Raw genomic sequence first — 27,517 nt, forward strand, 5'->3', positions numbered from 1 at the left:
GGGTGGCCGACGACAACGAGAACATAGGCAGCGACGCCAACAGTAGCTCTGAGCATTCCTGGCAACGTGAGGTTAAGGGATCCAGGAGAAGAGGATTGCGACGGTGGGACTCAACGCTAGCAGAGAAGAAGAGTTCGTCAGACGGTGACACTGGCCGCCGCTAGCTACTGCTGGTGATTGTCCAGGTGAGAGAGGGACTGCTAGGGTTTCATCTTCTGTGGAGCTCAGAGAGAGAGAGAGAGAGAGAAGCTGGGTGGTGTGTGTGAGAGAAAAGAGAGAGGGTTTATGTATTTTTTATTTTGTTTTTTAAATTGAAAATCATAAAAAAATCTAGTTCATGCGGTTTATTAATTAACCGTTGGTTTGATCGATTTTTTCACCAATTTTTTTGTCGGACAGTTTTTCACTTCAACAGAACTAGCTAAGAAATCGGTTCTCAATTAACCCGGTTGAACCAGCTGAGTCCAATTTTCAGAACATTGGGTAAAAACTAAAAAGGACGTTTATGGCTTGTGTATGGGAGGGGCCGCCGAATTGCTCTTGACCAAATTCAATAAACATAAAATTTTACTGAACATTACTACAGTTTAGTAGTTTACAGTTTACACATTGGCACATAAAATGAAGAGAAATTATGCACACATATAGAAACATCTTACATAATGCTGGTGTTCACTGAATGAATAATTGAGATGTTCTGGGTTGAGTTGAAATGCAAATAAGCAATGATTATAAAACTCAACCACTCATTCACTGAAAGTGATGGTTGCTTATGAAAATTATTTTGTGCACGTATCATTCATTCTGTACATGAAAATATGAAGTACCAAATTATGACAGATTCATAACACATCTAACTTTTACTTGAACGAAAATCTTCATTCTTGCTGTCTTGGCAAAACTTCTGATGGCAACTGTTCCTGAATACGAGCTGCAAGCTGCGATACTTTGTCATCTAGTTTAAGGGGACGCCTTCGCAAACTCTATAAACATGAAGTTTTATTACTCTTTTGAGCTCTTGCCATATAATCATTATGGCCATAACGTATCAAACTTGAAAGAATAACTAGGGTACGTGCCCGTACGTTGCACGAGATATAATGTAAAAGGATAGTGCAAAATTAAGATATTATCATCATTAAATTTGTGAATAAAAGAATGAGAAAGGAAATTATTTTTTAATTAGCCAACATTAACCAACTTTTCTTTAAAGTTTATAATCTAGGATCTAGAATTTAAGATAAACAAAATAATTTAAAAAAATAGCTGATGTTAACTGAAAAAAAATTAACTCCCTAACGTTAATCTAAATGAATATATTAAAAGTGATAATTATCCAATGTTCGAAATTGTATAGAATGAAATATGTTGAATTATAATTAAAAAAATACATAAGAAACATACATTGATGTATTGGTTTTCTATGAAAATTTTAGTGACATCAAATATCCAGGAATACTCTTATTTTTATACAACATTTATTTGTAGAATTATGCATGTACTGTTCTATGAGGGTATTGTTATCATTTTAAATTAATGCTAAAAAGGTATTTTTATCTCTTAAAATATACTCCACTGGTATTTCAGATTTTTTTTAAAAAAAATTAACTTCTAATACAATAAATGCTCTTCATTAATTTGATAAAGATATTTCTGTCATTTTGAAATTACTATTAAAAGAGCATTTTAGTCTCTTAAAATAAACTCTAACTATTTTAGCCTTTTAGAATCAAATTCAAATTTTAATTTCTAATTTAATTAAATAACCTTAAATCTAAAAAGATATTTTTGTCATTTTAAAACAATCTTAAACATTGATTTTGTATTTAATCCTTATTTATATATATTATATGTTGTGCTTGCAAAATATCAAGTTATTTCAAATATGTTGTGTAACTTTATAGTACTCAGATATTTTAAATTTTTTTTTCAAAAATATTGACACCTAGCATATGTAATAATATCAATACCTTGGCTCTATTATTTATAGAATATACTATTAAAATAATAGACTCGATAATATATTTAATAATAAATTTCAATAAGCAAATACATATTTTGAAGGCCAATGAGTTATAACGCAAATGGCATAGTCTCCTCATACTCACCTAAGAGGTCGCGAGTTCGAGTCTCTCTATCTTTGATTAAAAAAAAAAAAATACACTTTTGAAGAAAATTTAGTTATCAAAACATGACACCTAACATGAATAGCATTATAGCAATAAGACTTTTGTCCCATAAAAAGTATATGATGACATTACCTCAGAAGCCCATAAACAATCATATGCTTTCCGAGGAATTATGTGGATATGTGTCTGCAATGCACGATATATAGTAAAATTAACGACCTTTCATAAATTGAAACATGTAGAGAGCAAAGAAAATGACTGATTCCACAAAATTACGAGTAACTACGTAGATGTAGTATCTTACATGAAATATTACTTGCCCAGCAGCTTCTCCATTGTTAATCAACAGATTGAATGAATCTGCAGAATTCCAAGCATTAAACAAAACTCTATGGGGTGATATGTAAGGTCAAACGATGATCAACAGACTGAAGAAACAAGTGTGGATATTGGACAATGACACAAAACACCATCAAGAATCTTATTAATATGGAGGTCCTACATCTGCACCAATGGCCGCTCAAGCCCTAGATTTTGCAGCGACCGCCATTCCCCTACTCATCGCAGCATAGCCCTTGCCTCGAGGGCCGAGTATAGGTCAAGCGCTCTAGCATCATCTATTTTTGGAGCTATTTGATTCAACAAGTGAGTTATCACACACATAGCGAATTTCGACCATGACCATCATCTTATTGTCTTAATCACCCAACACCCCCTTTGGGGTCTCGGTTAGTATGTAGTTAAGCCCTGTAACCCGACTTTCGGTTCATCCCGCATCGCCAATTCTGCTTGCCAAAAATTGCCTACTTAGAGCTTTCAATTCTGTGGCACCGCTCAACAAAGTATCTGCGTCATCCTACCTAATAAGTCAGCAGTGGTGTGCCCCTGATGCCTCCAATCATTGTCTTCACTTAATAGAACTCATACTCAAGCTCCAACTATCCTGAGGGAAACTTTAGCAGCCACCAACTATTAGACAGTTCGATTAGTCTTCACCCCTATACATAGGTGAGACAAACGATTTGCATGTTAGTATCGCCACAGGCCTCCACCAGAGTTCCCTCTAGCTTTGCGCTGTTTAGGTATAGTTCACCATCTTTCGAGTCCTTACGGGCATGCTTTCACTTGAACGCTTGACAGAAGATCTGGGTCGGTCGACGGAGCAACCTCAGGAGATTCCACCAATTAGCATCCTTACGCCTTACAAGTTTACTCATAAGTTGACTAATACATGTCAAACTACTTGAAAATCACATAAGATTACCATTGCTTTTCCCTCCACTCAATTTTCTTATGTATTCCATTACTGCTCTGCAAGGAATTCCATATACGCTATCCACAGACAAGGAACTCTAGGCCTTAGTAAGGGTATCACAGAAGAACACCCCACAGCCATGGTGGACGCAGCGCAAACAAAGACCCCATAGATGAGAACTCCTTGCAGCCTCAAATAGGCCACTTCAGGTGCAAGACTCCAAAACAACTGCATGTAGGGGCCTTTGGCCAGCTCAAATCCTCAAGAAGAACCCTATGCAAGCTAGAATTGGGCGGTCAATTAATCTGACATTCCCCTGCAGCACATTCCTAACCACCCAGATGTTGGTTGCCATTGAAAAAGGCCTCAATGGCCTCATGTTGACAGTTCTGGTTTTGCTTTGTTGGGACCTCCAAGGGTTAAGCCTCTGTGGTCACCGTGGGTCAGAACTTTTTTGGTTAAGCTATTGCATCATGAGCCTTGTGGATGTTTAACAGTCTCATATGTCATCATGGAGCAAGGATTGATCTTACCATGCAAAGTGTTTGCACAAGATAAAGAATAGGACTTGAGGTGTGTCATGTCACTTTGGTTTGTCAAACAAACTTGGAATTGGCCTGCTCCAATCTGCAGGCAATAAACCAAGCTATTCTGCATGTGCATAAGCAAAGACATTGGCTGGGCCAAGGAGACACAAAATAGATATAAGATTCACAGTACTTCCATATGTGGGCGAACGTCAAACAACCAATGTTCATTACTACTAAACCCATCCCAGAAAACAGAGTACTCGTGCTTTATGTTGTCCTATGCATTTCCTATTTAAGCATTTCATAAATCATGTGACATCTCAAAGAAAAGGAAAAAATGGGAAAAAGATAGTTTCTGAGAAAATGGGGATCTTCCTTTTACTTTATGTTTTGGGTTAAAGAGTTCATTAGTCTTGGTCTATCAAGCAAAGGGTTCAATATTTTCCGTGTTCTAATCGTGTTATTCATGTCAGCCATGCATCAATGTCCCACGTTTGTGAGACACATGAGCAAAATTGATCTGTGACTCCTAGGTGTTGGCATGACTACTTGAATCAAAAGTGTGGCTGAAAAGACATTGGTAGATGGTTGGGGCATAGGAGAGGATTTCCATCTTTGCAAGCAACCTATGCAACCTAGCTCTGATTTTGTTTGGTAAGAACTAATGTTCTCAATCATTTAACTCATATAGTATTGTACTTGATGCGACCAACCATATGCCCTTTACATCCAGACATATTCCCTCTTGTTCCTCTCAAGTAAACATATAACGATAGCTAATGGCTCCTGTATCACAACTGCAGATTTTGGAACGATTTCCCTCCATCATTTCTTTTACCTAAACTCCATTTGCATAGTCAATTAAAAATCACAAAATATCTCCAAGCATCTCTTCTGAAGGATGGGTATTCTCATCAAGTTCTCTTTGAGAAGAGAGATCAGAATTGAGATTTTACTTCCCATATGAAATTTGCATCATGCTCCCTAATTCTCCAGTAACCTTATTCATAAGCTAATATACAATAGCTAGCACGGCTCATAATCCTATTCAACATGGCATGATTAAGTAAATTGAGATTGATTCACATTTCAAGTAAAATTTGGACAGGGGATAAACAGCCACAAAACATGTTTCTTTAGGACTGCGGTTCGCAAATCTGTTAACTAAAGCCATACCCTGGATCCCACAGGTGATCTAAAAGTTCGATCTACGTTGGATCTCACCTGAATTGGCCCATCTATCCTACCAGGGATAAGTTTCATTTCAAACACTTTTCAAGAATTTATAACCAAGCAGGGAAAGATATCCATTTACCAGTCTAATAGGGATTACTGAGATATGTTTAGATATCCATTTACCATTTACCAGAGCAATTATATTCAGGTTTTCATTCTCTCTTTTCAAATCCGGCTGCTTTTCCCTTTACTTAGCCTTCCTAGTACTCTTGTAACAGTTTTGTGATTTATTGTTCAGGTACAATCCGAGCCGAGGCTTAAGCAGGACCAGACTCCCTTATCCCAGTGCTAAATATAGACCTGGTGTGCCACTGGACTTCTTTGAAGCTGATTTGAAATTGACAGTTGCAAGACAATTTATAATTTCCGTACACAAGCAACCAGTATGAAAAAACGTTTGAAGTATGAAAGATTCATAAAGACCACATCACTCAACAAGAACCTTGATATTTACAGAAGTTAATGACTTTCCCTCATTGTTTCCAGATGAGTAATAGCGATGTATCTACTGCTATCCATAAACAGAATTGCTTAAAATGAGCAAAATGTAAATGCAGAACTAAAGGAAACAAAAGCTCAAATAGAAATACAAGTGTTCAACTACATACCACTGCCAGTAGCCTTCATGATTGCATTGCTAATAAACGGTACTTTCGAACACATTGCAGCTATCACCTGTACCATAGGCCAATTAGGATAATTGTCTCACATTACAGAAGTACAGAATACATAAACTGATTAAACACAAGCACGCCATTTATTCTATATTTCGGTTGCATGTTACTTAGCAACTTTTCATGCTTGGTAAAATGCTAGGTTGAAACTAAGCAGTAGACACATTATCTTTAAATGTTAACAATAGCAGTATCATATATAACAAGAATCCTAAACACTATTTTTTTTTCCCTTATGGAGAAACGATTTATCATCAACCTAAAATTAAACAGGGTAAAGACAGAAAAAATGTCATAATTTCAATCTTATGAGTAGTCACTCACTGATGGAGGAGTAGCATCCAGTGAAGGAAAATGAGATTTTGGAATAATAAGAGAGTGCCTGGTAAACAAAGTGCATGTTAGAAGTTGACAAAACAATGATATGCAGAATAGTTGAAAAGGTAAATTTATTGGATCATGAATTTCACGTACAAATGATTACCGAATCCAACAATAAGCTATTGAAAATTTATGAAATTTTTAAACATTCATAGTAGTTAACTAAGGCATTAAAAAAAGATTTTTCAGAATTAGAATTCTTCTCAGAACAAAATTCTCATCACTTTCTTTTCTGTTCACATCCAAATTAACATTTTAACTATTAAGAATAAACCTTGAGAACATCTTGTCTCGAAGTAAGTAAAAGGGGAAGCAATCATATTTTATCATCACGAAGGGTACAATTTCAGGATCACGATATACAAAACTGCATAAAATGTGTAAGGGACTTGGGTATTATGTGGTGCCCAAAGTCCCAAAAAGAGTAGCATGGCATGCTTGATGTTATATTTAGGAAAAGCGATTCTTCCCCTTAATAGCTAACTTTTAAGGTGTGGTTCTCCACTTCAATTAGGTGCTTAAAAAAAATCTTCAATTTTAATATACTTATGACAACGTGTGAATGTGCATAAAGGTATGAAATAACGCAAAACACAGCTGCACCTCACAATTATATACCTATGAAAATATAAAATTGCACCATGGACATATTATACCTTACCCATGACTCAGTGGATATATATCCAATATGCAAAGGCACATGTCATCTTCATATAGCTGTTGATTGACACCAAAAAAAAGGGGTAAAAAGACAAAAACGAAAGTCACAATAGGGTAATGAGAGAACATGATTAGACTATATATAAAAAGTTAGAAATGATAAAAACAGTTGTTACATCTAATGATTGAAAATATACAAATATTTGGAAGAATTTCAAAGGACATGATTCACAATTTCAGAAACTACCTTATGTCTAAACTTTAAATGTTATTAAGGGCAATTTAGTGCTAAGATCTACTATCACAGCAGAATGGTTGGACACTTGGACTCATTATTCAAATCTATAGAAGCAACCTTAGTTTGCATTTGCATGAGACCAATTCCACTACTCAACCCTGTGGATGGATCACATGGTGGCATGAGAAGCTCACATAAAACCAACAAAGCTAACAATGGGAAAATCTAGCTGAATATCTAGTGCTCACAATTCATAAAATAGTAAAATACATACCTGAATATCAATATTGTGCCTGTTTGTAGTTTACATATAAAAAGTTCCACCTCTAAATCATCTCCTAACTCATTCACTCACCCATTCCATCTCTAAATTTCAAATAAGTTCCATCCAAAGGGATAAATTTTCAGTTTATTGAAAGCATTGAGAGTTTCCAAAGTGTACTTTCCCCCATGAAAACTTATCACTTTTGAAACCTTAATAAGTTACCTTAGCAAAACATTTTAATAAATGCTCTATTGTTATATACATGGTGAAACTTCAACAATGCACATAAATAAATTGCTAAGGTCTAGAAGTCTAGAACTGCTAATGGTTATGGTTTTCATATTAAATAATATTGTAATTATGGTTCCAGACTTTTATTTAAGTCAATGTAATATAGTATATTGAGAATAAAAGTTGAGAGATCAAAATTCGTGAATTTATTAGATTCCAGTGAAGTTGTCCCACACAACAGCTTTTATCCCTCACACCTAACCACCTACACTTCAATAATTTCCCTACTCAAAACTAATCCTAAATATAGTCCTGGGTAGAATGATCAGTTGAAACCAAAGAACATTTTCAATAACCCCCTTCTATATAAATAATTAAATACACATTCTTCCAATTTAGAAGCAGACTATTTCATTTCATGGGAGCAGCACAGTCTGATTTCTCAGCATCTATTTTAACTATGTAGCCGACCCCATCAAACGGGTCGATTCTTAATTATTACTTTATAGGCTTACTTTATCCAGAAGTCATTATTACGTAGTCCAGCAAGATATAGCAGAAACTATTTAACTTTTTGAGTCTTTTGACAACCAAATCAACCTGCACACTCATTTAGTGACTGTTAATGTATGTCAACCAACTTAGTGAGACGAGGTAAAATCGGGAGAATTAGAGGAGAATTCTTGTTAAAAGCTCCATTATTTGGCAAATTAGGGGAGAATTCCAAAGGTAAAATGAACAAAAGCTATCAGAATCACGGGCAGTTGGGCAATGATAGTTTGATGAACCAGGACATGTAATGGCAATTGCTGACCAATAAGTTGTATGACTGACTAACTGCTCAACATTAAGCAGTTTTCCTCAAGTTCAAGTTCAACATTTGGTCTTGGCTTCAATATTCAAGAGTTTACCCTTAAAACCAAATGACCCAGCAAGTTCAATCAAACTACATCAGTTTCTCCATGCTTCAACTTTTTGGAAAAATTTCAGTTTGAAACAGGACAAATAGATATAAATCACCCTTCAACGACTAATAAACATCATAAATCAGTAACAAAAGCCAAAGAAAACAAGATGTTACAAAAAAAATGATGAACAATCCATCTTCCAAGTAAGGTACTTCCTTGAACTAAAATTACTCTAAAACCATACGAACTACTAGCTCGAAGTACTTTCATTCTCTATTTCATTATATTATATAGGAATATAAAAGACTCTAGAACATTCTATTCTTAAGTCCCAAGTTTAAAACATAGTAATCATATGACAACTAATATCCTCTATATAATAATATTCTTTTATTCATTCATATCCCTAACTGATGAGAAGCATGCATACCTTCCAAGCAGGTGATTTCCCATGGACAATCTTGCAGAAAATACAATCATTTTGCAAATTCTGCTTCTCGGTATGAGCCACTTGCGTCTCGGCATCAGAAGAAGAAAAAGTACAGACCAAGCCCGAAACGGCGGTCAGAGTGGGATCGGGAGAAAAGGGGGAGGGGCTAAGATGGGAGCACAAGATTGCGAGCCTCTTTCTAGCTGAGTCGTCCATGATCAAATCGAAGAGCTAATGTGGGTTTTGGGTTTCAGGAGAGAGAAGGAAGAGCATTGCATGGTGGAGGTGGACTGGTTGCGACTTGTTGCGACTGGATAGGAAAGATGGAGTGAGAGGGACAGGAACAATGCAACGGCCAGTCACCACGCTTCCCCCTCTCCGTGGTTTGTCTTTACGTAATTTCACGATAAAAAATAATACTCATAAATTTATTTATAAATAAATGAAATTAGTTTGTATACAATAAAAATGAGCAAATTATTCAATTTAACTAGAAATCTTTTAAATTAAGAGGTTACGAGTTCGAATTTCCTATTTTTAGTAAAAAAAAAAAAATTAGGTATCCTTTAAATTAGTCTTTTATTCAAACTTTTTATTACATTAATTTAAAAAAAATTAAAACAAACACATCAAAATAAATTTATTGTTTTTTTTAATTTAAATACAAATATACACAAACAGATTAACTAAAATTCAAATTCAAAGTATAAGTTTTTTATAAGTATAAATTTTAGTTTAATTTTTTTTATCAATTTTGTCAATATTCAATTTTTTTATGATCAGAAATAACTATTTTTTCTACATTAAATTACACTTTAGTTGATATTATATTTTAAATTTATGTATTTTAATTATTTATATTAGAATTTATTTATTTTTTATATTTATTTATTATTTTATATATTATTTTAGAATAAACGGGTACCCAAATTTTATATCACTAATAAAAATATTTTTAAAATATATGAACAAATAAATTTTTAAACAATTTTAAAATGGAAAAGTATATGTAAACAATGAAAATATTAAACAAAATATAGGTAAACAATAAAAATATTAAACAATGTAAATAATAAATATATCGGATGTTCATTTTATTAATATACAAATAGTTATTTTAATATTAAAATTTAGAGGATTAAGTTGGAGATATAGTGTGTTTTTATTTGATTGGTAATGTTCATATTGTTCAACAAAATCATTGTCCCCCTAACATTCCTCTATTAAAATATGATAAAAGTAACTAAATATTAAATTAAATATACATTCTAAAAAAAACTTAAATAAGATTTTATCACGACTTTTGCAAGCAATAGAAAAATAAAAAATGAGATCATTCCTTGACTAATTTTATACCAAGTGATTTTTTTATTTTATTTTGAATAACTTGTTTTTTTTCAAATGTATAAATATAAGTTTTAAAATCCGATTCTGCTGCAACCCTTCATTTTCACCTTCTAAATAGATATCTAAAAATAACAACAAACACTTAAATCTAATCACATATTAAATGCAAAAATTATTTATCACTTATAAAAAAATATAATATTTCTGTTATTTTATCACATTTTCAAACCATTCAGATTTATTTGTCATTTGTATATTCAAATGTTACTTTTGTTGGTGACAAACTTATTACCATTTTTAGGAGTTTATCTTATTATTTTATTATAATTTATTTTAGTTAAACTAGGATCCAAGTTCGTAAACCGATTCTTCACCAGTTCGATTTTCAGAAACTTGGTTAGTGGTTAATCAGTTGTTTTAAGTCAAATTACAAATTCAAATTCAAATATCAATTATGAAATGAATGTGTCCTCATCATAGTCACGTTTAAGTCCACAATCAATACACCGAAAGATCAAACCCCAGAGAGCCGGCCCTCAACTTCAGTTTCAAATATATAATTCGTTACAAATACACATGTTGCTGTCAATAACACATGCTTGATACCGTGGAGTAGTCGGTTTCTGCAATAACCCGAGAGTATATAAACTCAACTCACTGCAGAAAATAAAATGAGTTAACTACTCAATCTAATAATACATGAAAGATTTTGTAGTTCAAAAAATAATCCAAACGAGAATGAAGGTCATAGCCTAGCCTCGTTTTTTTTTTTTTTTTTGAAGACTTATTATCAAATAATTAGCATCTTTTGCAGGTCATAAACTATTTTGTCCGGAACAAATTTTCTGGTTCTATTTTGGTGGTTTGCTCAAAGGAAAAAGATAAAATACAAAATAAAATGTAATCACACTAGAAGCAAAAAGGTCAATCCCGGCACCGATGATATAGCAATACTCACATTGAAATCAAGAACCAGCCTTTGTCAACTTGTTGAATATGTTTCCATAAAACTTCTGCTCCTTTTTGTTATACTCCTTAACCTTCTCCTTCAAAGTCCTGTACTCCAGCTTTACCTCCCTAGTTGACACACATCGACAACAATGACATGGCAGCTTACAAAAACATGCTAAACTCGATCAGTAGAAATTATTTGTGAAAAAACAATTTTCCCATCTAACAGTTACTTTTTCAAACAGAAGGCAGTAATTCAGTGAAGGTAATTACCCTCCATAAATAACATCTGAAGCAGGCTAAAAGCAAACCCACCCATAAAGATTAAAAACAGCAGACTATTCAGGGTACATACCTATTGTCAGGATCAATATCAAGAGCTTTCTTAATGTCAAATTCAGCCAAATCCAAATCAGCCAACTGCATATATGCCTGGGCCCTTCTGTAAAGAGCTTTCACATTGGTACTCTCAAGCTCCAGGACCTACCATTCCGTATTAAGTCATTACTTTTTTTTTTTTTTGGTCAGAGGCTTCTAAAGGAAAGTAATTTCAATATGAGAGGCTGCAACCAAACCTTTGTACACAATTTCTCTGCTTCTTTGTATTCTTTTAACTTCAACTTGCAAGCAGCATTGTTCAGATTGCAGGCAACCTTCAAGGTCTTGGCCTGTTTTTTCTCATCAGCGCTGAAGGAGGAATCATATTCTATAAACTTTACTGCCTGGAAGTTCCCTAAACAAGAACGCCTCAGATGATGCGTTAACATCTACAGCCGTATTTAAATATGTACCTTGACATTTATTACCTTATCATATCTTTTGGAAGCTCTTACATATTTAGCAGCTTTAAATAATACATTTCCTTCTTCTTTCTTCTTACCAGCAGCTTCAATTTTCTCTTGAGTGTTCAGATCCCAGGACTCCTTCTCCTGAAAGAATAGGAGAATTAATTGCGTTAAAATTCCAATACAGTGGACATACAATATCCAATGGATAAAAAATGAACAGGTACACGAGCACGTAATAGAAAGTATAGTGTAAACCATAAAAATACGAGTTACATAACATTGTTCTTATTTCAACTCCTACCAAGGATGGAAGTTTCTACCAAGCCAGAATTTTGTTGTGTTAAGCAAGAAAATGACAACTGAAATTGTAATTGCCCCAACCTAGCTCCAGTATTTGAAACTGATTTTCATTCGATGATGGAGAGAACAGATAGACTTGACAGTGCCTCAGATAAATATATAAACAATGTTGTAGTACTCGTACTGAATGGACAACAGTGCATTGTAATTACATCTATGTACTTTAAATGCTTCTATTAAATGTGAAGACAGACCGTTAGGTACAAAGTGCAAGCACAGAAATGAACATATCCCAAGCTATAAAAGTGCTGCAATATGTACAAATTGCCTTGCTGTCTCTCCAGTATTATTCAGCCCCTTGTGAGCAGCCATTCGCTATGTTAGGTTGTCGGTTTTCGAAAGATAGCAACACATTTTGTAACTATTTTACCATAACAAGAACAAATAAAAATCCATGCACAATGGCAGTTAACTCTCTGTCATCGGCTCACCTTCTCGAACGAAACTAGCTCCACCTCATAATACACAGTTGAGTTAGAAGGAACAACAGCCAACTCTTGCTGGGATTCTGCTGAACCAAAAGCATACTCAGGTGCAATAGTCAGTAATGCCACTTCACCTTTCTTCATGGACATTACACCTCTATCAAGCCCATCAATGACTTGCTCTGTTTCAGATTAAGCATCACATCACTTTGAATCCCAAAAAGTAAAAATGAAAGATAAGGCGAAGCAAAAACCCTGGCATATTTCAATGCACCTTCGTCTGTTCTAAATTGAAACAGCTCCTCTTCATGGCCCTTTGTCACAAAGACAGTGCCATCTTTCAGCTTACCAGTCAGTTTCACTGGTAAGATTGTACACGAGAAAGAAATTATTAGAAACAGTGCAAATAGGGACTGGCTGAATGATAAAGCAATCATCAACATTCGCAATGATTAATAGTCACCTTTCACAACAGCCCCCTCATTTGGCCGCTCATATCCTTGCCCTTCACTGAGTATCTTCTTCACCACTTTCTTGTCATCAGTTACCTCAGACACAGTCTTCCAGGAGACTAACTCGAGAGTAATCTGCAATGTTGCGTTTGGTGGAACTGCTCCTTCATCACCATCTGCTGGCTTCCCTTTCTCACCAAATCCATCTACAAATCCAAGAAATCAATAAAATTATCAATTAAGTAACAAAGTGGAGAACATAAAAAATATTATTGAATTCTTCTAAAGATGGTGACATCGCCAAATTGTTCTGTAGACAACTTACATTGTGGCTTCACTGTCAAAATAACTTTCTCTCCCTTCTTCATGGTTTTAACAGCCTTTGACAATGCAGGACAATAGTGACCTACCATTGATTAAAAGATAGTCTTAGATATACCGCAAATGGAAACAATATATTACTGCCAACAGAAATTAAATGTAATTACCCTCTCTGACACTGAACTCCACTCCATCAGACTTAGCCACAGCCTTTCCATCTTCCAGAAGAACCTCATACTTAACTATATTATCAACCAATACAGTATCAGTTACGGCTGAGCTAAATAATGCAGGCCTAAATCAAATGAAATAAACTAAATGATAAATATCAATATACCTAATACTTCATCAGGATCCTTGGGGTTTTCCCATCCTTCCCCCTCCTTAAGTATTTTCTTAAATATACCACCATCCTTACATATGTCCTTTACACTAGTCCAAGACAAAAGCTCGACATCAAACTGGAGTGTTGCATTCGGAGGAATAGTTGGAGGTGAGCCAGATGCACCATAGGCTAGCGCAGGAGGGATGGTGAAAAGAGCATTTTCCGCCTTTTTCATGGTTTTAATGCCTTCATCCCATCCTTTAATTACTTGCCCTGCACAAAGATGACATCAGTTACAAACACTTTCAACGGATAACTGAGGTTACTGACATGCAATCTTCACACCAGTTCCACGAGAGTGATGACGGTGAACCCCTATTCGACACCATATCACTGAAAAACCTTTTATAACTACAAACATGTACATACTATAAACACAAATAAATGAAATGGTGCCTTATGTAGCGTTCACAGTGAATCCCAGGTTCATAGTAAAAGCTCATTATCATTTTTCCCAAATTCTGCATGTGAATTGTGAATCCAATCCAAATAATACAAAATCAACTTTATGGCTTCCTAATACTTATGCTGGGTGAAAGCAGCAAAGCATGAAGCCGTTATTTTACCAAATCATGCCATTCATACACAATAAAACATAATACCCACCCATACAAGGTTTTTCATGAAAACATTCCCAGAAACAATTTAAGTCAAAATCAGAGGCTATATAGCTTCAAACTCTCATGATAACAACACCACCAAAACATCCAAAAATATTCAAATAAACAAATAAGAGCACATCACTGACCTTGTCCGAGAGTGAACTTGAAAGTGCTATCCCTATCGCGGCTCGAATCGAACTTCGTTCCATCAAGCAGAGTCCCCGTGTAGTGAACTATCAATTTAAATAAATAAATATAAAATAAGATGACAAAATAAATTAATAAATGAAATGAAAATGTAGAAAAAGATTAAATACCTTCGACTTCATCACCAACTTCGGGGGTATCCCAGCCTTGACCTTCCTTGAGGAGCTTCTTCTTGAGGCCTTGGTTTCCGATCTCCTTCTCCTCGCCAACCTTCAGGATTGGGTCCTCGTCGGGGAGATCAAAGTCTTCGTTCATCTCCTCAGCTTGGGGCATGTCGAAGTCTTCTTCCATTTCGCTTCCTTTTCTTCGGAGAATGAATATGACAAGAGGGAAGTGAGTACAGTTACTGAATAAAGAGCGAGGAAAACGAAGAAGAGGGATCTTAAGGGAGTGAGTATTCTTACTGAATGAATAGTGCTGTTGGGGTTGAAGGGGAGAGTTGACGAGGTTCTAGAGAGTTCCACGACGAAGGGTTTACCTTGGAGGGAGAGATGAGTGACCGTGACGATGCAAGTGCAAGATGAGAATCAAGGGTCAGGATGTTTCTAGACAAAGGGTCTTTTGCCTTTTTTTTCTTTTGTTTTTTCGTGATGCTATGAATCATGATGGCCCGATCCACAGTAACTTCAGATCGGTTGCTAGTGGGAATGATGGAGCGTTGAATGAACTCCAACCATCCTCTAGCCACAGGCTTGAGGTCCAGTCTTCTCAGTTGAACTGGCTTGCCTTTGGAGTATCTTTTCCATTGAGCTCCTTCCACACATATGTCCATTAGGACTTGGTCCAACCTTTGATTAAAGTTGACCCTTCTAGTGTAGGGGCGTACATCTCCTTGCATCATGGGCAAGTGGAACGCCAACCTCACATTTTCCGGACTAAAATCTAAGTATTTCCCCCGAACCATTGTGAGATAATTCTTTGGACTTGGGTTCATACTTTGATCATGGTTCCTAGTGATCTATGCATTGGCATAGAACTCTTGAACCATAAAGATTCCGACTTGTTGCATGGGGTTGGTTAGGACTTCCCAACCTTTTCTTCGGATTTCATCTCGGATCTCCGGATACTTATTTTTCTTGAGCTTGAAAGGGACCTCAGGGATAACCTTCTTCTTTGCCACAACATCATAGAAGTGGTCTTGATGGCTTTTGGAGATGAATCTTTCCATCTCCCATGACTCGGAGGTGGAAGCTTTTGTCTTCCCTTTTCCTTTTCTAGAGGATTCTCCGGCCTTAGGTGCCATTGATGGTAATGGAAAAACAAAAAGCTTATGCTTTTACCACACCAAACTTAAAATATTGCTCGCCCTCGAGCAAGAGAAGAAAGAAGAGAAGAAGAAGAAGAAGAAAATATGGAGGAGAGTGAGAGATGGTGTTTTCGGCCATTTAGGGTGGGATTGGGTGGGAAAGTGTTTTTGAATTTTTGAAGGTAGGTGGGGTTTATGGGGAAGAGTGGATGGATGTGAGTGGTGAAGGGGGTAATTGGGAAGAGAGATTGAAGTTGTTGGGAAGTGTGATATGGGGAAGAGTATTATAGGATTAGGAGGTAAGGTGGGAATATGTTAGGTGGGGATCCTGTGGGGTCCACAGATCTTGAGATGATCCTGTGGGTTCCACAGATCCTGAGGTGTCAAGGATTTACATTCATGTACCAATTAGGCATGTAGAATGCCTTTGCACACCATTCTGGCATTTAAACGCCGAAATGATGCACACTCTGGGCGTTCAACGCCCATGTGTAGCATGTTTCTGGCATTGAACGCCAGTTCCATGCTTGTTACTGGCGTTCAATGCCAGCTTTCCTCAAGGCACATTCCTGGTGTTCAAATGCCAGAATGTTGCTTGTTTCTGGCGTTCAGCGCCAGATTCATGCTCTGTTCTGGCGTTGAACGCCAGCCAGATGCTTCTTACTGGCGTTGAATGCTAGTCTGTCTTTCCTCCAGGGTGTGATTTTTCTTCTGCTGTTTTTGATTCTATTTTTAATTTTTATATTTTTTTCGTGACTCCACATGATCATGTACCTAATAAAACACAAAATAACAATAAAATAAAATTAAAATTAGATAAATAAAAATTGGGTTGCTTCCCAACAAGTGCTCTTTTAATGTCATTAGCTTGACAGTGGGCTCTCATGGAGCCACAAGGTGATCAAGTCAATGTTGTAAAACTCCCAACACCAAACTCAGAGTTTGGATATGGGGTCTTAACACCAAACTTAGTGTTTGGTTGTGGCCTCCCAACACCAAACTTAGAGTTTGACTGTGGGGGCTCTTCTTAACTCTGAACTGAGAGAAGCTCTTTGTGCTCACTCTCTTTTTTCACAGAGGGATGGCCATATGCCTTAAACACAAGGTAGTCTCTATTCAATTGAAGGACTAATTCACCTCTGTTCACATCTATCACAGCTCCTGCTGTGGCTAGGAAAGGTCTTCCAAGGATGATACACTCATCCTCTTCCTTCCTAGTGTCTAAGATTATGAAATCAGCAGGGATGTAAAGGCCTTCAACCTTTACTAACACGTCCTCTACTATTCCATAAGCTTATCTCAATGACTTGTCTGCCAATTGTAATAAGGACAAGGCAGGTTGTACCTCAATGATCCCCAGCTTCTCCATTACAGAGAGTGGCATAAGATTTATCCCTGACCCCAGATCACATAGAGCTTTTTCAAAGGTCATGGTGCCTATGGTACAAGGTATTAAGAATTTGCCCGGATCTTGTCTCATTTGAGGTAAAATTTTCTGAATCCAGGTGTCTAGTTCACCAATGAGCAAGGGAGGTTCACTTTCCCAAGTCTCATTACCAAACAACTTGGCATTCAGCTTCATGATAGCTCCTAAATATTGAGCAACTTGCTCTCCAGTCACATCTTCATCCTCTTCAGAGGAAGAATAGTCTTCAGATCTCATGAATGGCAGAAGAAGATTTAATGGAATCTCTATGTTCTCTATATGAGCCTCAGATTCCTTTGGATCCTTAATGGGAAACTCCTTCTTGCTTGAGAGACGTCCCAGGAGGTCTTCCTCACTAGGATTTTCGTCCTTCTCCTCCCTTGTGCATTCGGCCATATTGATCACATCAATGGCCTTGCACTCTCCTTTTGGATTCTCTTCTGTATTGCTTGGGAGAATACTGGGAGGAGTTTTAATGACTTTCTTACTCAGCTGGCCCACTTGTACCTCCAGATTTCTGATGGAGGATCTTGTTTCACTCATGAAACTGAAAGTGGCCTTTGACAGATCAGAGACTAGATTGGCTAAATTAGAAGTGTTTTGTTCAGAATTCTCTGTTTGTTGCTGAGAAGATGATGGAAAAGGCTTGCTGTTGCTCAGCCTATTGCGTCCACCATTGTTAAAGCCTTGTTGAGGTTTCTGTTGATCCTTTCATGAGAAATTTGGATGATTTCTGCATGATAAATTATAGGTGTTTTTATAACGTTCACCCATGTAATTTACCTCTGCTATTGCAGGGTTCTCAGGATCATAAGATGCCTCTTTAGTACTGTTGGATGCATTTTGCCATCCATTCAGACTTTGAGAAATCATGTTAACTTGTTGAGTCAACACTTTGTTCTGAGCCAATATGGCATTCAGAGCATCAATTTCAAGAACTCCCTTCCTCTGAGGCGTCCCATTATTCACGGAATTCCTTTTAGAAGTGTACATGAATTGATTATTTGCAACCATGTCAATAAGTTCTTGAGCTTCTGCAGGTGTTTTCTTTAGGTGAATGGATCCACCCGCAGAATGGTCCAGTGACATTTTCGAAAATTCAGATAGACCATAATAGAATATATCCAATATGGTCCATTCTGAAAACATGACAGATGGACACCTTTTGGTCAACTGCTTGTATCTTTCCCAAGCTTCATAGAGGGATTCACCATCTTTTTGTTTGAAGGTCTGAACATCCACTCTAAGCTTGCTCAGCTTTTGAGGAGGAAAGAATTTATCCAAGAAGGCCGTGACCAGCTTATCCCAGGAGTCCAGGCTATCCTTATGTTGTGAATCCAACCATATTCTAGCTTTGTCTCTTACAGCAAAAGGGAAAAGCATGAGCCTGTAGACTTCAGGATCTACTCCATTCATCTTTACAGTCTCACAAATCTGCAAGAACTCAGTTAAAAACTGGTAAGGATCTTCAGATGGAAGTCCATAAAACTTGCAGTTCTGTTGCATTAAAGCAACTAGTTGAGGTTTAAGCTCAAAATTGTTGGCTCCAATGGTAGGAATGGAGATGCTTCTTCCATCAAATTTGGACGTTGGTTTTGTGAAGTCACCAAGCATTCTCCTTGCATTATTATTGTTGGGTTCGGCTGCCATCTCCTTCTCCTGTTCGAATATTTCTGAAAGGTTACCTTTAGATCGTTGTAATTTAGCTTCTCTTAGTTTCCTCTTCAGAGTCCTTTCAGGTTCAGGATCAATTTCAACAAGAGTGCCTTTTTCCTTGTTCTTGCTCATATGAAAGAGAAGAAAACAAGAAAAGAAGAGGAATCCTCTATGTCACAGTATAGAGATTCCTTTATGTTAGTAGAAGAAAGGGGAGAAGAGTGAAGAAGAATGGGTTCGGATTTTTAGATGTTGAGAGGTGGAGAGAAGTGTTAGTATATAAATAATTAAATAGAATAAGAAAAGAGAGGGAGAATTCGAAAATTAATTTTTGAAAAGGAGTTAGTAATTTTGAAAATTAAAGACAAGATATGATTAAAATTTAAATTTAAAACAATTAAAAAGAATTTTTGAAAAAGAGAGAGGTATTTTCGAAAATTGAAGAGGGAAAAGTAGTTAGGTGGTTTTGAAAAAGATAAGAAACAAACAAAAAGTCAAATAGTTAGTTGAAAAAGATATTAAAATAAAATTTGAAAAGATTAGAAGATAAGAAGTTAGATAAGATATTTTGAAATCAAATTTTGAAAAAGATAAAATTTTGAAAGAGATATGATAAAAGATAAAAAGATTTAATTTTTAAATTTAAAATTACTTACTTCACTAACAAGAAACTACAAGATAGGATTCTAGAACTTAAAGATTGAACCTTTCTTAACAAGAAAGTACCAAACTTCAAATTTTTGAATCAATCACATTAATTGTTAGTGAGTTTTCGAAAACTTGATAAAAAGATAAGAAAAAGATTTTGAAAATATTTTGAAAAAGATTTTTGAAATTTTCGAAAAAGAGGAAAAATTGGAAAAGATATGATTTTTGAAAAAGATTTTGAAAAGATAAGATTTTTAAATTTTGAAAATTTGACTTGACTTGTAAGAAATAACTAATTTTAAAAAATTTTTGACTAAGTCAACTCAAATTTTCGAAAATTATGAGAAAAATAAGGAAAAGATATTTTTTTAATTTTTTTTTTATTTTTAATGATGAGAGAGAAAAACACAAAAATGACCCAAAACATGAAAATTTTGGATCAAAACACAAGATGCATGCAAGAACACTATGAATGTCAAGATGAACACCAAGAACACTTTGAAGATCATGATGAACACCAAGAACATAATTTTGAAAAATTTTTGATGCAAAGAAAACATGCAAGACACCAAACTTAGAAATCTTTAATGCATGGACTCTAACAAACAAAAAATGCATATGAAAAACAAGAAAATACACAAAACAAGAAAACATCAAGATCAAACAAAAAGACTTGTCAAGAACAACTTGAAGATCATGAAGAACACTATGAATGCATGGAATTTTCGAAAAACGCAAGAAAATTTTTTTTTTAAAAAACATGCAATTGACACCAAACTTAAAAATTGACTCAACACTCAAACAAGGAACACAAAATATTTTTGGTTTTTATGATTTTATCATTTTTTTGTATTTTTATTAATTTTTTTTCGAAAATAAATTTTTTTAGAAAAATGAAAAGAAATTTTTTTTTCGAAAACTTTTTGAAAAGAAAATTACCTAATCTGAGTAACAAGATGAATCGTCAGTTGTCCATACTCGAACAATCCCCGGCAACGGCGCCAAAAACTTGGTGGACGAAATTGTGATCCTCAAAGTTGGTCTCTTTGTACTTGTATGAAATTTAAATATTGGCTCTATCAAGAATACCCCAAAGAGATCATGGTATGATGAATTGGGATCTTAATAATCCCTGGTAATGGCACGTGTGATCACAACTCCGTTCAACTAACCAGCAAGTGCACTGGGTCGTCCAAGTAAAACCTTACGTGAGTAAGGGTCGATCCCACGGAGATTATTGGTATGAAGCAAGCTATGGTCACCTTGTAAATCTCAGTTAGGTAGATTAAGTTGATTTATGATAAGTTCGAAAATTGATAATAATAAACAAAAAATAAAATAAGATAGAAATACTTATGTGAATCAATAGTGGGAATTTCAGATAGGCGTATGGAGATGCTGTGCTCCTCTTGAATCTCTACTTTCTTATTATATTCATCCAATTTCTTCTTACTCCTTTCCATGACAAGCTGTATGTAGGGCATCACCGTTGTCAATGGCTACATCCCATCCTCTCAGTGAAAATGGTCCTATGCTCTGTCACAGCACGGCTAATCATCTGTCGGTTCTCAATCAGGTTGGAATAGAATCCCTTGATTCTTTTGCATCTGTCACTAACGCCCAGCCTTCAGGAGTTTGAAGCTCGTCACAGTCATTCAATCCCAGAATCCTACTCGGAATACCACAGACAAGGTTAGACTTTCCGGATTCCCGGAATCCTACTCAGACTACCACAGACAAGGTTAGACTTTCCGGATTCCCATGAATTCTTCCATCTATCTAGCTTATACCACGAAGATTCTGTTGGGGAATCTAAGAGATATGCGCCCGGCCTAAGGTAGAACGGAAATGGTTGTCAGTCACGCGCGTTCATAGGTGAGAATAATGATGAGTGTCACGGATCATCACATTCATCAAGTTGAAGTACAACGAATATCTTAGAATAGGAATAAAAGAGAATTGAATAGAAAATAATAGTAACTGTATTGAAACTTGAGGTACAGCAGAGCTCCACACCCTTAATCTATGGTGTGTAGAAGCTCCACCGTTGAAAATACATACATGAAGGGTTCAGGCATGGCTGAATGGCCAGCCCCCCAAAACGTGATCAATGGCCTCCTAAGATGAAGAATAAAACAAAACTGAGACCAAAGATGTAACGTGGTCAAAGACCCTGAATACAATAGTAAAATGTTCTATTTATACTAAACTAGCTACTAGGGTTTATATGAGTAAGTAATTGATGCATAAATCCACTTCCGGGGCCCACTTGGTGTATGCTTGGGCTGAGATTGATCTATCCATGAGCTGAGGCTTTTATTGGAGTTGAACGCCGAGTTATAGCGTGTTTCTGGCGTTCAACTCCGGGTCGTGACGTGTTTCTGGCGTTTTACTCCAGACAGCAACATGTACTTGGCGTTGAGCGCCACTTTACGTTGTCAATTCCTGAATAAAGTATGGACTATTATATATTGCTGGAAAGCTCTGGATGTGTACTTTCCAACGCCGTTCAGAGTGCGCAATTTGGAGTTCGGTAGCTCCAGAAAATCCATTTCAAGTGCAGGGAGGTCAGAATCTAACAGCATCAGCAGTCCTTTTGTCAGCCTTTTTCAGAGTTTTGCTCAAGTCCCTCAATTTCAGCCAGAATTTACCTGAAATCACAGAAAAACACACAAACTCATAGTAAAGTCCAGAATTGTGAATTTAACATAAAAACTAATGAAAACATCCCTAAAAGTAGCTTGAACTTACTAAAAATTACCTAAAAACAATGCCAAAAAGCGTATAAATTATCCGCTCATCAATAACCAATAATAAGAACATACCTCCCTGCAATTCCTTGAGCAAACGACCCGAGGTTTAAATACTCGGTTATCAATTTTAAAGAGGTTTGTTACTTGTGACAACCAAAACGTTTGCACGAAGGGATTTTTGTTGGTTTAGAAGCTATATCTACAACGCGATTATTTTTATAAAATTCTTTACTAGAAAAAATCCTAACGTCAAAATGGCACCGTTGCCAGGGAATTGCAAACGTGTGCCTTATTATTGGTTATTGTAAATATTTTTCAAAAAAAAAATTTCCTTTTTTGTTAGTTTTTGTTTTTATTATCTCTCACTACTATGAACTCTCACCCCTTTGGCTATGAGTCTGGTTATAATTATGTTGCGGGAAGAGGAGATTATAATGACAACATGCACCATGGTTGGAACAATCAAAGATGGGAGGAGCCACAAGGATTCGATCAACCCTCATGGCAACAACCACCTCAAATGGACTATCAACAACCATTCTGTGATGCATATCAAGGCAATGGCTATGGTGAGCAATCTTTTGATTATCAATAACCACCACCATATGCCTATGAACCCTCTCCTCAACATGACTTTGGACCACCATACTCACAAGCCCCTTTCTTCCATTCACCTCCATATAACCCTAACCCTCAACCACCATACCAACCACCTTATGAGCCATATGAACCATATATAGAACCACCCCAATTCCAACCCAATTACTCCCAAGAACCACCACCTCAATATTTGCCATCTCCATATCGATCAATCCAAGAGCACTATGATCCTACTTATGATAGCCGAGCGCGACAAGAATCAACGGATCATCTCACGGAAACATGTGCAAAACTTTAAGCAACCATTCGCCAACTGGATCAAGCGATAAATCAATTCGCTTCCCGACATTCGGACACTTAAGGAACCCCCATGGCTTCATGTGGGCAATCTTATGAAGAACGTAGCATGAAGGAGATACTAGAAACTCCAGAGGACAGTATGGAACATGACTTTGTACTGGAACAAGTGGAGGAAGCTGTAATTATCAAAGAAGAAGAAGTGGATGCAGACTTAGGAGATGCTGAACCTCCATGGGAAAGTCAAGACATAGAGCCTTCTTCCAAGACAGTTGCATTTGATGTTGAGGAGGGTGTATAACCTCCAAGGCATATCACAATTGAAGACTTGGAAGAGGTTGATCAAGTGATGGAGATTCAAGAAGAAGAAGCACAACCTCCCATGCCCTTGGAAAGCAATGAAGAGGAGGTTGAATTGGAAGAAAGCCACAAAGAGGAAGAGGTTGAAATTGAAGAAGCTTACAAAGAGGTGGAAGTTGTCAGAAAAGAGCACAAGGGAGTGGAGCTTGCAAATTCATTAGAAATATCTCTCCCAAGACCATTACCGTCCAACACAACATTCAAGTAGGTAAAATTCCTATCCTTATCCTTTACTTTCCCACTTGAATATGGGCTACTAGAGACGGATGGTCAGCTTAGAGCTCTTTTTGGCATTAAGAGTAAGAGGAAGATGGTCAGTGGTAAGAATTGTCCTGCAAGGTTCATTATGGTTGGAAGCTTTCAGTTTAAACGCAAAGGTTGGTGTGGAGCTCAACTGAATAGGTCTAGCAAGTTATTTGGCTGCTTCAGTGAGAATTCAGACTGCTTGCCACTCGGATGGAACAATATTGCTCAACAAGAAGACGGGTGCAAAAGCAAGGTTTGGGACCCCGGAATTCATTCTGGCAATCAACACTCTTGGGGCCTTGTTACTTGCTTTAACTTACTTGAAGGCTTTCTGCGCCTAGTTTGGGATCCCGGAGGTTACTGGAATCACAAACATTGGTGGAGATTCCTGTATGAATACAAGCATAAGCCACCATAACAGGGAGCTCACCAAATGTCCAACTTAAGAACTCTAACTAAAAGTGCTAGGTGGGAGACAACCCACCATGGTATGATTGATGAGCGGATAATTTATACGCTTTTTGGCATAGTTTTTACATCATTTTTAATGAGTTTAAGCTACTTTTAGGGATGTTTTCATTAGTTTTTATGTTAAATTCACATTTCTGGACTTTACTATGAGTTTGTGTGTTTTTCTGTGATTTCAGGTAAATTCTGACTGAAATTGAGGGACTTGAGCAAAACTCTGAAAAAAGGCTGACAAAAGGACTGCTGATGCTGTTGGATTCTGATCTCCCTGCACTCGAAATGGATTTTCTGGAGCTACAGAACTCTAAATGGCGCGCTCTCAACGGCGTTGGAAAGTAGACATCCAGGGCTTTCCAGCAATATATAATAGTCCATGCTTTATTCGAAGAATGACGACGTAACTTGGCGTTAAACGCCAAGTACATGCTGCTTTCTGGAGTTAAACGCCAGAAAAACGTCATGATCCGGAGTCGATCGCCCAAAACACGTCATAACTCGGAGTTCAACTCCAAGAGAAGCCTTAGCTCGTGTATTGATCAAGCTCAGCCCAAGCATACACCAAGTGGGCCCCGGAAGTGGATTTATGCATCAATTACTTACTCATGTAAACCCTAGGAGCTAGTTTATTATAAATAGGATGATTTATCAATGTATTAGACATCTTTGGTCTCAGTTTTGTTTTATTCTTCATCTTAGGAGATCATTGATCACGGTTTAGGGGGCTGGCCATTCGGCCATGCCTGAACCTTATGCTTATGTATTTTCAACGGTGGAGTTTCTGCACACCATAGATTAAGGGTGTGGAGCTCTGCTGTACCTCAAGTATTAATGAAATTCTATCTTCTTTTATTCAAATCTATCTTATTCTTATTCCAAGATATTCATTCGTACTCAAGAATATGATGAATGTGATGAGTTAGATAACCCTCATTATCATTCTCACTTATGAACGCGCGTGATTGACAACCACTTCCGTTCTACATGCAACAAAGCTTGAATGTATATCTCTTAGATTCCCCAACAGAATCTTCGTGGTATAAGCTAGATGGATGGCGGCATTTATGAGGATCCGGAAAGTCCAACCTTGTCTGTGGTGTTCCGAGTAGGATCCTGGGAATCCGGAAAGTCTACCTTGTCTGTGGTGTCCGAGTAGGATTCCGGTAATGAATGACTGTGACGTGCTTCAAACCTGTAACCTGCTGGGCGTAGTGACAACGCAAAAGAATCAATGGATTCTATTCCAGTAGGGGAGGGAACCAACCGGTGATTGGCCGTACTGTGACAGAGTGCGTGAGCATTAGCTTTCACTGCGAGGATGGGATGTAGCTATCAACCATGGGTGATGCCTCCAGACTGGTTAGCTGTGCGAGTGACAGCCGCACAGGATATTTCCCCGTGAGGATGAAAGTAGCCACAGCTGATGGTGAACCCCTATACAAAGCTTGCCATGGAAAGGAGTAAGAAGGACTGAGTAGAAGCAGTGGGAGAGCAGGCGTCCGAGAGCACTACAGCATCTCCATTCCGCTTATCTGAAATTCCTACCAATGAATCTGCATAAGTATTCTATCCCTTTTATTATTCCTTTTTATTTAATGATAATCACAATTACTCTTTAATCCGCCTAACTGAGATTTGCAAGGTGACCATAGCTTGCTTCATACCAACAATCTCTGTGGATTCGACCCTTACTCACGTAAGGTATTACTTGGACGACCCAGTGCACTTGCTGGTTAGTTGAACGGAGTTGTGAAACAGACTGTGAAGTTGATTTTAACCCATGGTATTGTGCACCAAGTTTTTGGAGCCATTACCGGGGATTGTTTCGAGTTGGAAAAGAACAGTGATAACAATTTCGTCCACCAAGTTTTTGGCGCCGTTGCCGGGGATTGTTCGAGTATGGACAACTGACGGTTCAACTTGTTGCTCAGATTAGGTAATTTTTATTTTATTAAAAAAAATTTTTTCGAAAATCTTTTCGAAATCTCCTCCCTATTTTCGAAAATTATTCAAAAATTTTTTTAATATGCATTCTAGAGTTTCATGAAGCATGTTGAAGCCTGGCTGGCTGTAAAGCCATGTCTAAATTCTTTTGGACTGAGGCTTCAAAACCATCTTCATAGAGGCAAGCTAATTTGATTATTAGTTGTATGCTAAAGCTTGGCTGGCCATTGGCCATGTCTAGTGTTTTGGACCGGAGCTTTTACAAAAGCTTGGCTGGCTAGTAAGCCATGTCTAATTCCTGGACTGAAGCTTTAGACTAACATTGCATGATTCCTGGAATTCATATTAAAAATTTAGAATTTCTTATTTTATTTTTCCTATATGTTTTCGTAAAAATATAAAAATAAAATACAAAAAAATTAGAAAATCATAAAAATAAAAAAATATTTTGTATTTCTTGTTTGAGTCTTGTGTCAAGTCATAAGTTTGGTGTCAATTGCATGTTCATCTTTTTCTTGCATAAAATTTTCGAAAAATTCATGCATTCATAGTGTTCATCATGATCTTCAAGTTGTTCTTGATGAACTTTCTTGTTTGATCTTCATATTTTCTTGTTTTGTGTTGTATGGTGTTTTTCATATGCATTCTTGCATTCATAGAGTCCAAACATGAAAAATTTCTAAGTTTGGTGTCTTGCATGTTTTCTTTTCTTGAAAATTTTTCAAAAATATGTTCTTGATGTTCATCATGATCTTCAAAGTGTTCTTGGTGTTCATCTTGACATTCATAGTGTTCTTGCATGCATCATGTGTTTTGATCCAAAATTTTCATGCATTGAGTATTTTTAGTGTTTTTCTCTCTCATCAAAAAAAAAATTCAAAAATCAAAAAAATATCTTATCTTTTTAAATCTTATCTTTTTAAAATCTTTTTCAAAAATCATATCTTTTCCATTTTTTCATCATTTTCGAAAATTTCAAAAATCTTTTTCAAAATATTTTCAAAATCTTTTTCTTATCTTTACATCATATTTTCGAAAATTGCATCAAAAATTAATGTTTTGATTCAAAAATTTCAAGTTTGTTACTTTCTTGTTAAGAAA

General features: G+C 36.4%; 2 protein-coding genes and 1 non-coding gene across 6 annotated transcripts; 1 reads left to right on the plus strand and 2 right to left on the minus strand.

Moving 5' to 3' along the window:
- Positions 1–647: 647 nt before the first annotated feature.
- On the minus strand, positions 648–9,337 carry LOC130976779 (adenylylsulfatase HINT3). Its single transcript, XM_057901705.1, has 7 exons — positions 8,938–9,337; positions 6,867–6,922; positions 6,149–6,206; positions 5,759–5,825; positions 2,434–2,489; positions 2,262–2,315; positions 648–983 (listed from the first exon to the last, which is right to left on the minus strand). The coding sequence occupies exons 1-7, from the start codon at positions 9,151–9,153 to the stop codon at positions 879–881; spliced, it is 612 nt and encodes a 203-aa protein (XP_057757688.1). The 5' UTR covers positions 9,154–9,337; the 3' UTR covers positions 648–878.
- Positions 9,338–10,711: 1,374 nt separating this feature from the next.
- Positions 10,712–15,173, minus strand: LOC130976002 (peptidyl-prolyl cis-trans isomerase FKBP62-like). 4 transcript variants are annotated; one of them, XR_009084530.1, is made up of 13 exons: positions 14,886–15,173; positions 14,715–14,801; positions 13,919–14,179; positions 13,749–13,823; positions 13,586–13,666; positions 13,272–13,466; positions 13,083–13,169; positions 12,815–12,990; positions 12,042–12,164; positions 11,811–11,957; positions 11,591–11,718; positions 11,243–11,396; positions 10,712–10,907 (listed from the first exon to the last, which is right to left on the minus strand). XR_009084530.1 is itself a non-coding variant. In XM_057900728.1 (13 exons), the coding sequence occupies exons 1-12, from the start codon at positions 15,064–15,066 to the stop codon at positions 11,250–11,252; spliced, it is 1,653 nt and encodes a 550-aa protein (XP_057756711.1). In that variant the 5' UTR covers positions 15,067–15,173; the 3' UTR covers positions 10,712–10,907; positions 11,243–11,249. The 4 variants fall into 4 exon arrangements, 2 of the variants coding, with proteins under 2 accessions (XP_057756711.1, XP_057756710.1); XR_009084529.1 differs by having other exon boundaries at positions 10,712–10,941; XM_057900728.1 differs by having other exon boundaries at positions 11,243–11,361.
- Positions 15,174–18,589: 3,416 nt separating this feature from the next.
- Positions 18,590–18,698, plus strand: LOC130978391 (small nucleolar RNA R71). The gene has a single exon (XR_009086037.1). It is a non-coding gene; the product is annotated as a small nucleolar RNA R71 (small nucleolar RNA).
- The last annotated feature ends 8,819 nt before the right edge of the window (positions 18,699–27,517 follow it).

Source organism: Arachis stenosperma, chromosome 4 (genome assembly GCF_014773155.1).
Source record: "Arachis stenosperma cultivar V10309 chromosome 4, arast.V10309.gnm1.PFL2, whole genome shotgun sequence".
Classification (NCBI taxonomy): domain Eukaryota; kingdom Viridiplantae; phylum Streptophyta; class Magnoliopsida; order Fabales; family Fabaceae; genus Arachis; species Arachis stenosperma.

Coding starts and splice junctions, on each gene's coding strand:
- LOC130976779 (XM_057901705.1), bottom strand. CDS start 9,153: ATGGACGACTCAGCTAGAAAGAGGCTCGCAATCTTGTGCTCCCATCTT. Junction 6,207..6,866: donor ATATATCCACTGAGTCATGG/GTAAGGTATAAT, acceptor TTTGTTTACCAG/GCACTCTCTTATTATTCCAA. Junction 5,826..6,148: donor TGGATGCTACTCCTCCATCA/GTGAGTGACTAC, acceptor CCTATGGTACAG/GTGATAGCTGCAATGTGTTC.
- LOC130976002 (XM_057900728.1), bottom strand. CDS start 15,066: ATGGAAGAAGACTTCGACATGCCCCAAGCTGAGGAGATGAACGAAGAC. Junction 14,802..14,885: donor AGTTGGTGATGAAGTCGAAG/GTATTTAATCTT, acceptor TTAAATTGATAG/TTCACTACACGGGGACTCTG. Junction 13,824..13,918: donor GGATCCTGATGAAGTATTAG/GTATATTGATAT, acceptor TTGATAATATAG/TTAAGTATGAGGTTCTTCTG.